General features: G+C 50.2%; 1 protein-coding gene across 1 annotated transcript in view; it reads left to right on the top strand.

The window, feature by feature from the left end:
* slx4ip (SLX4 interacting protein) overlaps positions 1 to 11934 on the top strand; it is a 33413-nt gene extending 21479 nt beyond the window's left edge. Inside the window, exons 5-8 of the mRNA XM_079758757.1 lie at positions 650 to 727; positions 1838 to 1926; positions 10447 to 10553; positions 10702 to 11934. Of these exons, the coding sequence (XP_079614883.1) occupies positions 650 to 727; positions 1838 to 1926; positions 10447 to 10553; positions 10702 to 11851 (1424 nt within the window). The 3' untranslated portion in view covers positions 11852 to 11934. The remainder of the gene's footprint in view (positions 1 to 649; positions 728 to 1837; positions 1927 to 10446; positions 10554 to 10701) is intronic.
* Positions 11935 to 12277: the final 343 nt, after the last annotated feature.

Genomic DNA, 12277 nt, shown 5'->3' with positions numbered 1-12277 from the left:
TTTATGCTGTTTTTGCAGTATAAACATGAAAACACAGAAAAAACATCACCGTTTACTGATACTCTGCGAGCTAACAGCTAAGGTGAACACAAGGCTGTCCTTGTTGTTCCAAAGCTGGTTATAGCCTTTTGAATGGTAAGTCGAAGTTTGATGACAATAATTCAAATTGGCATCAAACTGACACCATTCAAACCACTAAATAAGTCCTTCTCATGATAAGTATATAAGTATATACTCTCCTCCGCTGTTCAGTTTGAACTGGAAGTGTGTGTTCCTGGTTCCATCCAGCCATGCTGTACCCCATCAGGAGAGGTTGCGGTGAACCAGCAGTGAAACCAGTAGTGAAATCCCAGCAGAGGCTTACACAGGAGCGATCATATTTGCGTTGGCCCATCCCATCGTTGGCCTCCTTTATCCATCTGCTTTGTCCCCCTGTTTTGCATGGGCCTCATATCGATTTGAATAGCAGCATCAGAGTAGTGGCCACTCTCTCTCACTGCACCCTCATGCAATGGATCGGATTATCAAACATCAGCATTCCAAACATTCATATTAAAAAGCCGGCAGACAGCGATCAAGTATTCAGAAAAAGAACAACAATATTTTTTACCTGTAATTTAATTACATTTTTTTCCCTTGGTATTCATAGGTACAAGCTTCAACCTGGTGGCGAATTTTCTGAAGAGACATTTCAACCTCAGATGTCTTGCAAAAGATCGCTATGGAGGTATGCTACACTTTTTTTTACCTTCAATCCGTCTGTTTAATGGGCCTTCTCTCCGGGCTCCCACTAGGCCACATCGCACACGAAAGTGAAGAAAGTGCTGCCTCTTCTCGCAGCGGTCAGAATGTTTACCTCCCTTCCCCCTTGTCATTTCCATGTCCTGTCCTTACCTGCTCGGGTGTTACGAAGCGAGCAGACAACCATTAAGTGATTCTCCAGCCTAGGGATTCGGTAAGGGGGGGGGGCATGACGGGCCCATGGTCTTCAGAGGGCAGTAAGAATCCATCTCTCCGGTCTGTCTACAGCCAATTACCCTAGGCCACCTTATTCCAGAGCCCAAGGTGATCCCCTTCCTGCTCTCACGAGATGTTGATGTTCAAGTAGCACTTGGACCTGCTGCAAGCTGCGTTCTTGACCTCAGTGACCAGGTCCCCCTCGCTTTAAGTGACACACGCTCAACTACTGTAAATAAAAGATGTTCCATTTGTAATTTGACTTGGATAAAACACTCTTTTGGCTCCGGTGTTTCACGCTAGTAAATATTTATGTGTCAACGTAACAACAACATTGGGGCAACCAAATATTTAGAGAAAAACGATCGGGACCACACACGATGTTATTAGCCGTTCCAATTCTCGATGTCACAAATCTTGTCAGTCATCGGGTAGTTAAGTTATGTTTTTATTATATGGACTAGTTCATCTGAAAAAGGATTTACTACGTCCCACTAATAGATTATCAAGCTGCCGATGTGAACGATACAAAAATAAAAATAGTTCCTAGTGCTTCTACGGTCTTACCCCCGGAGCAGATAAAACATCGGAATCGCTTCCTGTGAGGCCGTTTTTGTCAAACGTCAAAAACGTCGTAATAATTCACGCCGTTCACGTGGCTCATAAAGGCCCGCCAACGGTCTGTAAGCTGTCATCTTCTCCTCGGTCTGAGGTCTAGTAAAGACTTGGAGCTCGTTCGATGGCCTCACTAACCTCCACCGCAAAACTATCCCCCCCCCCCGCCCGTCTTAAGCCGGACCCCCCTCCCTGGAGTCTGAGCCCGCACTTATTAACCAGCCCTGCTTTGCTCTCTGTCTTGTGTCTCCTCCCCGGCCCGCAGAGCTGCGTGTGTTTCCTGAGCGCGGCGTGGTGTGTGTGAGCCGTCCGGAGGATGCCTCGGCGCGGCCCGGTAACCCGAGCCAGGCGGCGGTGAGTGCTGTTTATACTCCGCCGTTTCCTCTTTTAGTCGCCTGGTAAAGAGAGAGAGGGAGAGGAAAAAAAAAAACGACCCAAAACACTCCCGGCCGCACGGTTTCTGTGTGTTATTACGGAGACGCCGCGCGCCAAGTTGTACGAAAACCCCACCGCTGCCAAACCCCCCCATACCCCGTCTCTGCCTCCCCCCTCCCCCCCCCCCCTCGCCGACGTTATATACGCTAGACCTGTTTACACACGGTGGTCTCCCATTCCCCTGGGCATGACGCGCGGCTAAGCCCCCTGAACCCAGCCATGGGGAAAAGCTGGGGGAAGAGGCTCTGAAGCCAAGGTGTCGCTGGAAGAGCCAGGGATTAGCCAGGGCCCCCGCGAGTCTATGTGTCGCTGCTGTCGCCGCCATGGGAGCGCGGTCACTGGCACACACTGGGGTTTAATAAGTAAAGCAAATTGATAATCAAGTGGGTCGTTAGAGGGCACCAAGCGCTCCTACGGAGGAGTTGTTATCTTTATTTGACGTGTGAACCAGTGAAAGACAATAAACCACGGATTCAAGGATGGTTGCACAACGTTACATTTGAGGACAAGGACGTCTTCTCGTCAGCAAAATAAGCTTCTGGTGTTATCTCAGGAGATCTGCTTACACAATAATAAACTCCGTCCCAGCCAGCGTGGAACTTGATCATTTGAGATACTAAGCCCAAGGTTTGCCCAGTTCAGGTTTGTGCATATATTGTGTTTTTTGCTCTTCTTTTACGGAAATGGAAAATGCGTTTCGATGTAGTGTTTTGGTTCCAGTAATGCCGTCCACATGCACAGGAAAAACAAACAAACAAAACAAATGATTTCTTTATTTGGAAAAACATCCCGGAATAGTTTCCACATGGTAAGGCGGAAACCCCTTTTGTCTCTAAAGACAACAGAGGCCCCGGCTCCGCGGTGCCTAGCAGGGAACAGTGGACGGCTTTAACAGGCGGACGTATCTAAAATTACATCAAATGTGCAAGTTACTTTCCCTTTAAGAATGCCTCCCACTGCTCCCCCTGAGTTCGCCAGGAGATACGCCGCTTGCACGCTGGAAGGGGGAACATTCTGCCTCGTCAGCCCAGCAGTGCAGTCAGAGGCTGTGTTCAGACTGCCTGTAAACGGAGGAGGAGATAGGGGCCGGGGGGTGGGGGGTTACATTTTCGATCGTCTCACAAAGATGTATTTTTTCGCTCGTGTGGCGTGAAAAATGGAAGCAATAAAAAGTAACAACGATGCGATTTCATTTGTTTCCATTCTGGAAGCGGGGAAGGGGGAGGGCCTGCTTAGAATTTAATAACAAGAAAATCATCTGCAGAGATCCGTCAGACTCGGTCTGTTAGCTCGGTTTAGGTTGCGTAAGTTTTGTAAGGTTGAGCGTCTGCCAGAAAGTATGCAGGAGACTTGCTGGTAAAAAAATAAAACCTCTGGCCGTGCAGCCGCGTGATGCTAACTAGCGTAGCGCGGCCGGCTGGGGGTGGGTGGCGTGAGTGGGAGGGCCTAGGGAGTGTCCGGAGCACCATTCCTGCAAACAAAGACAGAGGTCCGGGCTGGCCAGCATTCTTTTATTTGTACAATGTATCCGTTATAGAATGTGATTTTAATGATAAAATTATGGGAACAACTGAATCGATCAGCATTGACTGTAAGCTACGAGCGAGTTGAAATGTAACGCATTGCGACTTTAATTCAGACATCTAATCGATTGAAGTATACATCTTATTATCCAACCATGTATTTGTTGATGGATCACTTCTAAGGTGGTTAAAAATCGAATAAAGCTTGTTAGGCAAAGTGTTTACGGTGTTACTTCAGTCCTACAAATAGTTCTTCCTGTGTACGTGTACATTCTTGTCTGGGCTGTTGATATGATTGTCTGCAGTCCGGCATCATGCGCCATGATTGATTGGATTCAGGTGGAGGGGCGCTGGGTGTTTTCCCCTTCTTAATGTGTATATCATGTTGCACTAATGTCCAAGTCATGGGTCTTTAGACTGCAGCTCTCTTGTTTTTTTTCCCCCCTCTCCATTCATGTGAAGGGCAAGTATCTGTTGACCAGTGCTCGGCTAAACCCACTCCCTCCCAGGAGTATTCTGGGAAAGTATGGTGGAGCCTCTCACCTTGGCACCGAGATCAAGGGCAGACATCGCTCCCATCACATCCCGTGATCAGTGGCCCTCTGTTTTTCTATGGAGGCTTTTTGCTATTGTTTCCCTTTGAAAGTCCTCCGCAGTCTCCATCCACCATTTGGCGTCCAATGAAAGCATCGATTGTAATATTCTGAGTGGAGCGGCGCAGTCGTCAGTAAAGAGTTCAGATGGTGTAACTGAGTTTTCCAGTTCAAGGAGGCACCGCTGTCGATTGCGTTCCTCCTCTCAGGATGTGGTTCTCGGGGCTCGCTCAGTGCGAGCAGAGGGATTTGGTGGGGTGGGAGTGCTGTGGCAGCCAGCCTCCATACTGCTGCGGTCTGCAGAGGAAAGATACCAGACGGCAAGACTCAAAGTATTTCGGATGACAGAAATAATCATTTGTTTACTTCCTCCACTCGTTTGTCAGGTTTAGTATTTTGTGTGCGATTTTGCTCGGTGCCAGGAAAGTTTGAAAGCTGAACTTCACGAACGAACGAAACAAAAAGACGGATTGAGTCGCAACTGTTTGTCAGTGGGCTAATATCAGATAATGAGTCTGTCGAAGATGTATGTCAGAAGTAATCAACGGTTTAAGAGGGGGTCTTTGAGTCCACGACTGTTGACATTGAGAGCCCGTTGCTGCTCCTTGCCCGGCCCAGACCAAAGAAAATTCTTGTTTTCTAACTTTTTTGGTCTGTGTGTAATTTGTTGAACCAAATCCATCGACCACAGTGGAAACGTAGACTCACCAAATTAGCACTTTTCATAAGGTCAGGGGGTTACGTTGTGAGGGAACCAGGGTGACATCATGGCTCTGCTTTTGCCCAGTCCAGTGAGAGTCAGCTTCATTCTGCTCTTTATCCGACTTGCCCAACAGCTCTCGCTTTGTTTGCGCACAGTTTAGTGACATCCTGAGCCCTGCTTCAGGGCTGCGGATGTCGTGGATTTACAGTAAAAGTCTGCCTTTTGAAAGGCAAATCTTCATAGTTGGAGCGTTTGCATGATGCTGTGAGAACCGGCTAATCAAAAGCAAAAGGCAGCTCTTTCTGACCATGCGCCCGATGTAGCCTATTTGTATTTCAATTGACATTTAAAGCGTGTGAAGGACTTATAAAGGGATGCCCCCGCCTCTTTCGTGAGTCAGCACAAGAGGAGAAGGAGAAGGGGGGGGGGGGGGGGGGGGGGAAGGCTGGGAAAAGACTGTGGCTGTTGTTTTGTAGTAGGGCGTAGAGCGGGCGGCCAAGGTGAGGGCCCTGCTGGGCTGCAGAAGGCTGGATCAAAGGCAGAGCAGATGTGATTCTGTCCCCCCTTCCCTTGCAGCAACCCTGACTTCCCTCTCCCCCTCTGGCACCTGGAACACTCTGTTTTTGCTCGTGACCTCAGCGATGCCTCTGCTGCTACAGCAGTTTACCACAGCACGGCAACAGCTCACTCAAAATGGCCCCGAAGAAAAGACAACCCTACTCATTTCTCTCGTCCACCCCGGTGCAGTTTTTGCGGCGTTAGGGAGAAACCCTACAGCGCAATTAAACTGCAACCACAAGCAGCAAACACACTGGAATCCACCGATATGAGCCGATCAGTCACAAAGGGATTCTAATAAGCTGGGCACCGCCACCAGACACAGTTGTGTTGGGTTACTTTGCGAATTGCCGTGCGAATAAAACTCATTCCCTGTCTGGTGTGTGTCTAGATTGAAGAATGTGATGGATAGTTATATACAGTACTTCAGACTCACTCTATACTCTAATACCTGACACCCTTGCTGCTGTACTTAGTATGAGGGGGCAGAGTTACAGGGCTGGCCGGTCTCGGCGCTTATAGATGGAGCCAGGGTGGGGCCAGGACTTTCTCATTGTGAGGGATAATAACACTCCTCCTCTTTATAGCAGTATGTGCCCCTACATGTCTGTGGGCTTTGTTGCATGGGCGATGCGGTGAGCTTAGACAAATAGCGCTCGTTTCTTCTGTGGGCGTGTGTGGAGTGGAGAGATATTTGCGTTTTTGCCCTGTTTTTACGAGGGCAAGTGCCGACAGTGAAATGACTAAACGTGTGTGCATCTATTGTGCTTCAGCTTAGGTTTAATAACTCAAGGACCCAAATATAGGAATTAAGTAAATAATATTCTCTTTACAAAACTTGAAAATCCATCAATGTCCTAATGGTAGTTAGAATGGCTTGTTGTGGATTTAGCTTCATGCAATCAATGACCATTTAAAGCCCTACTCAGACTGTGTGTGTTTGTGTGCAGGAGGGAGTTGTATAGAAGGACATGTGTTCACATGGCCTTTGTGGTATTACTTAAGTGTCTCCACAGCTTTTTTCTTCATGGAACGAACCTGGATGTTTTCCAGGGTTTCTCTTTTATCACACACACTATCATAGTAAAAGTGTATATTAACTCCTGCAATGCCTTCCAAAGCAAACCAATATAGCGCACCATTAATAGACAAATTCCCAGTTACACCATTTTAGGGAGCCCATGGTAGAGTGACAATAAAAATATACATTATATACCCTGTTTTATTTCCTTCGGGACGGGGGGCAGGGATAGGATCGGGATGCAGTCTGATCCTGTGAGACCACCAGCTACCAATAACCGCTCCATCACTTGTATACAATTGACCACAGCTCCCCCAGAGAAACTAATATTATCGTCCGAATGTGGCTTGAGCCCTCGCCAGACATGTAAACCAACTAACCAGGACGGGGGCCAACATGCCCCTACCAGACTGCAGGCAGCGACGACCATTACGTTTGATTCCAACACGTTGGATAATTCTAGTGGATATAGGAGTAGACATGGAGACTACTTATCTCAAATATATGCCCACACTTAAATACATACTGTTCAGATTCTGAGAAGAGGTTAAGTATCCAAAGCCAAAACCAGGAACGCCAAGAGCTTTCCTTAGCAGTGCCGCACTGTCAAGGTCTATTAGGCCGGAATAGCCCTATTACGTTCAAGAGCAGCAGCATTAAAAACGAAGATAACCCGATATGATCTGCAGATCAGTTTTTACCGACCCCTTTATCTCAGGATGTATAAGAGGAGTATATGAATCACCTCGAAACAATCTGCTATCTGTTAGACGTCGGGCACGTCGGCCTCACACAGGTCACGCAGAGACGGAATGAAATGCGGGCCGTGACATTTGGATAACGGCGTCTCGTAAAAACCAAATCATATCTTCCCCCCCCCCGAACCCCATCCCTTATTTTCCAGCGTTATCCTTGTGATTTGACGTCCAGATGTGCTCGCCGTGGTGTCTCCGGTGTGCCGGCGCGGTGTTGTCTGCACACGAGGGGAGGAGGGCATGGGCAGACTACTGTACGTGTTGCATCACGAGAGCTGTTTCGCAGCCACCGTGTGGGGGCGAGTAGACTGGATGGCGGTGGCCGGGTCTGGGGTGGGGGTGGGGGGGGGGGGGGGGGGGGGGGGGGCGAGAGAGGGAGAGAGAGAGAGGTTAAAGAGTGGTTGCCGAAGGAGACGCGGTTGCGGCGGTGCCTCTGGGTTTGTATTCACCACCAGCCCCTTGGCTCCGCCCCCTCTTATTCACCGTCGCCATGGCGACACCACCACAGGCCACTACTGCACCGCACCACTGAGGCCACCTCGGTTCCCACACTTTACCTGCCGGCCAGTTCCCACAACCGCTTCATAGATGATCTTTCTCTGTCTCTCTGTTCTCTCTCTGTCTGTGTGTCTCTCTCTTCTCTCTTCCTCTCTTTCCTCTCTGGCCCTTTATGTCCCTCTCGCTCTGTCAGACAGTGTCTCTCTCTTCTTTCTCTCTTTCTCTTTCTCTGTCTATGTACCTCTCTCTCTCTCGCTTTCCTTCTCTCTCTTTGTTGTGGAGCAGAAGGAAAATAAACATATGCATTGTTGTTTTCCCTCTGCTCTCCTCTCCTCATCTCAGTGTTGGGATGAAATGCGCACAGGAACCGGCCAGGAACTGTTTTTCTGCTGTCGGGTTGTCCTTTGAAGTTCATATCCACAAATATACAGGCCATTACCATGCTAATGATTGTACCCACAAAGGTTTTCCGAATTGTTTTGGGGTGTGTGTGTGTGTGTGTGTGTGTGTGTGTGTGTGTGTGTGTGTCCCACATCGGAGAGAGAGGGAGCTAGGGAAAGGGGAAGGAAAGAGGCAGAGTTGAGACAGATTATTCAGCCCACACTCTTGACATTGATTCCATTGCCACACAAAGGAGAGGCTGTGGAACACTTCCTGTGTTAAGGATTCTTGTGTTTGTGGGCACGCTGAATCCCCCCCGCCCTCTCTTTCTCGTTCTCCTGTTCTCCCTCTCACCCTCGCTCGCTCTCTCGTTCTCTCTCTCTCGTCCTCTCTCTCGTCCTCTATCTCTCTCTCGTCCTCTCTCTCTCGTTCTCTCTCTCTCTCTTGTTCTCTCTCTCTCTATATATTTTCTTCTCGTTCTCTCTCTCTCTCTTGTTCTCTCTCTCTATATATATTTTCTTCTCGTTCTCTCTCTCTCTGGTTCACTTTCTCTCTCTCTTGTTCACCCTCTCTCTCCCTCTCCCTCTCGCTCTCTCCTCTCGTTCTCTCTCTCGTTCATCCTCTCTCTCGCTCTCTCCGTCTCGCTCTCTCTCGTTCACCCTCTCTCTCCCTCTTGCTCTCTCTCTCTCTCCTTGTCTTTCTTGTTCACCTTATCTCTCACTCGCGCTCTCTCTCTCCTTCTCTCTCGTTCACCATCTCTGTCTCTCTCCCTCTCTCTCTCCTTCTCATTCTCTATCTCTCCGCCCAGTCCGCCGTTCTGCAGATCATGTTGATGTACTGGCCCGGGTTTCACACACCCATTGCCAAGCCACAGTAACCCAACTTGGCCTTTGAGCGGGGGTCATTCGCTTCCTTCAGGCTCCTTGTAAACGTGCTGATGTATTGTCATAAATAATTCGAAAGGATATATTATTTTGCCTAATCAACATCACATGGGACTAACTGGTCTGGCCGCACTGGTAACAGGATCTGGACGTTTGTAAAGTTTACCAGTCATATTGTTTGTTATACAACCAGTCTGTTAGGACGGTTGAGTAGGAATGGATAAATACATGATAATGTGTTAGCAGTGGAGTACAGAAATAGCAGCCGCAACAGCCTATTCCCACAGTGTTTAGCTACTGGATTATATTGATTTGTCAAGCTAGCTTGTGCTCATTAAGTTCGGCCATTATAGTCCTAATCGGCTTTTAAAGCTGCTTATTTGCATTTTCTTTACTTAACACACACACACACACACACACACACACACACACACAAACACGTGCATGTGCAAACACAAAGAGACACACACGCAGGCCTTCCCCTGTGTTCAGGCACCGGTCTTTTTGGGTTCAGCCAAGTGAAGGAGACATGATTAACCTTTTATTAGTGGCCTGTTGAAGGCACACATTGGTGGGATCCAATCTCCCCTTGTTCTGCTCCAGAGGTCGACCGGCCCAATATGAACGGGACTTCAAAGTATGTGTGTCTAGTGAACTTTTTGCCTCTTTTAACTGGCAAAGTTAACCTAAAACATTTTTTTTCCATGACAGTGAACAGGGATGCAAACACTGTTTACACACACACACACACACACACACACACACACACACACAAAACCCTGTAGAGTAAATACTAGCTTAAAAGCCACCAGTCTACTCTCCTTTACATTTGTGGTTATTATGGAGTCAACCTTCCCTTTTTTCTATGCATCCGTCCCACTGCATTGACTATGTGTCGTTGCGCTTTCCTTAATCTTCCCTTTCACTTGTCAACAGCAACTGTTTGCCCCCGAGAGCCAACATCACTCTCAGACTGTCAGAGCAGAGACTGTTGAGGCAGAGAGCCTAGCCTGGACGGCCTGGAGATTGGTTCCCTTGTGAAGCTTTGAAGTGGTGTTCTAGAACAACGTCAGTCATGCAGAGGATTCGTCCTCTGTTGCCAGAGGCGGGGTGTCGCTGCATGACTCTGGGGACAGGATGGAACTCCAGTATTTCAGTGTAACTCATCGTAGCCTCGGTATAGCGGTTAAACTGCGCGCCTCGGTTCATGTAACCCAGCTCGGTTCGCGACGCGGGCTCTGGGGCAGGAGCTGCTATGCTGTAGCCGGTCATTGAAAAGGGGAGCGGGCTGGGAGCCAGCTGTTCCCTGGCTCTCAGTCGTACTTTGTTATTCTATAATTGTTATCATCTTGCCGGTTATATTTCTTCTCTCAGAGATTAAGTCGTATTACAAGTAATGTGGCACTCTGGGCCCCCGAGCCAAGACGATGACACAAGGCCAAGGCAGCGCCAAGACCTTTTCTCGGCGGCCGCCAGGAATAATATTTTTTTGTTGACACTGATTCTGTGCTCGTCCTCTCCAGACCGAACGGGGCGAACAAAGCCGCTCAGAGTATTTTTCCAGAGTGGGAGGAACCCAAGAGCCCCTCAACAGCTCCGTGAAAACAAAGAGGAGCGCACTTCAAAAGATGTGAGCAATGATCTAATGCAGAACCCCCCCCCCCCCCCCCCCCCAACCCCAACCCCACCGGTCCGAGTGGAAGCATGTGCCGCGGTTCACAGACTAGTAGGTCCTTCTTCAAGCTCCTCTGATTGGTGTTGTCGTGTTTCTCTTTCAGGGCCAGACACGTTGGTGTCAGAAGTGAGATCCGTGGTGCGGGGAGCTGGGGGGCGGTTCACACAGGAGACACCGCTGAAGGCCAGGGGGTGAAGCCTGGGGCTGGGGGGCAGCCTGGGGTGATGGAGGACCCTGGCCCTGGAAAGCCTCCGGGAGTGGTAGAGCACCCTGTGGAGGGAGGTCACCCTGAGGTGGGAGGTGGCCTTGGACAGCACCCGGAGGTGGGCAGGAACCCAGGGGTGGGACAGCTCCCTGAGGTGGGAGGTCGTCCTTGGGTGCTAGAGCACCCTGGGGTGGCAGAGCACCCTGGACAGCACTCTGAGGTTGTTGGGAATCCTGGGGTGGTGGAGGGCCCCGGACAGCACCCTAAGGTGGTAGAGCACACTGGCCCTGGACGGCACCCTAGGCTTGTCGAGCGCCCTGAGCCTGAATCCGTCCCTCAGGAGAAGGTATCCAGTCCTGCAGAGATCTCCATCCCTGAGCGGCAGACCCGCCTTACCTCCCCAGTGGACCCCCAGGTCCAGGTGGTGGAGGAGAGGAGGCGCAGGAAGAGGAGGAACGCTCCCTCTCAGAAGGAGCCCCGGGCCAGACCCCACGGCGCCACCGTCTCCTCCTCCTCCTCCTCCTCCTCCTCCTCCTCCCCCTCCCAGCAGGGGCCGGCGCAGAAGACCCGAGGCGGCAAACGGGCCAAGGCCTGCAGCGTCACCGGGGAGCCCCTCACGCCCAGCGCCAAGAGGACGTGCCTTGGAGCCTCTCCAGGTGTGTCTCCGCCACCGCAGCTCGCCATCGCCGGCTCCTCCCAGACCTCAGGTCGTGACCATCTCCCTCCTCCTCTTCCGTGTCCCCCGCCGCCGTCACCCCCCCCTCCCCCGGCAGAAGCCAAGGCAGCGTCTTCGGCTTCCCCGGGCCCCGAAGAAACCACAGGGGAAGCGGCGCTGCTTACTCCAGGGAGACGGGACTCCGGGCTCCCCCTCACCAGCAACGGCACGGAGCAGACAGACCAAAACAGGCCGGCCGCAAGTCTGAGGGGCCCATCTGTCAGGGCCCCGTCCCCGGGCACGGCTATTAGTTCCAGACCCACGCTCCGGGGGGAGCAGGGGAGAGAGAATGTGCCCAGGACGTCCAGACTGCGACGGCTGAAGAGGACCTGAGTGTGGGGTTACAGTGTCGCTGATTGATTCTGTATGTTGTGGCAGTTAACATGGTGTCAGGTTAGATGTTATCTCCTCCGTGTGTGTGTCTAAACTCTAACAGCCTACACACACTTGACATATAATTACATTTTTTGCTTTTGTTACACGTGCCTTGTGCGGAATCCACTTACTTACACACACATGCAGACGCACTTATTCCCATGTTGTTCTAATCACTGTGCTTATGCATGTACACACACACACATATTTGACACACTCCCCTCCTCACATTCCAGCCCCTTCACTTAACCAGACATGCACTCACACACAAACAAATAAAATGCTTAACATCTTGTGGATATCGACACGTGACTGAGTTTTGCTTTTTGTCAAATAGTTGAAACGGCTTCTCGTCTCTACCCAGATGTAGCGGTGGTCAGGAAG

This window comes from Pollachius pollachius (assembly GCF_949987615.1).
Source record: "Pollachius pollachius genome assembly, chromosome: 2".
NCBI classification, from domain to species: Eukaryota; Metazoa; Chordata; class Actinopteri; order Gadiformes; family Gadidae; genus Pollachius; species Pollachius pollachius.
Note: the sequence above shows the minus strand (reverse complement) of the source record. Positions and strands in the feature narration are given on the sequence as shown.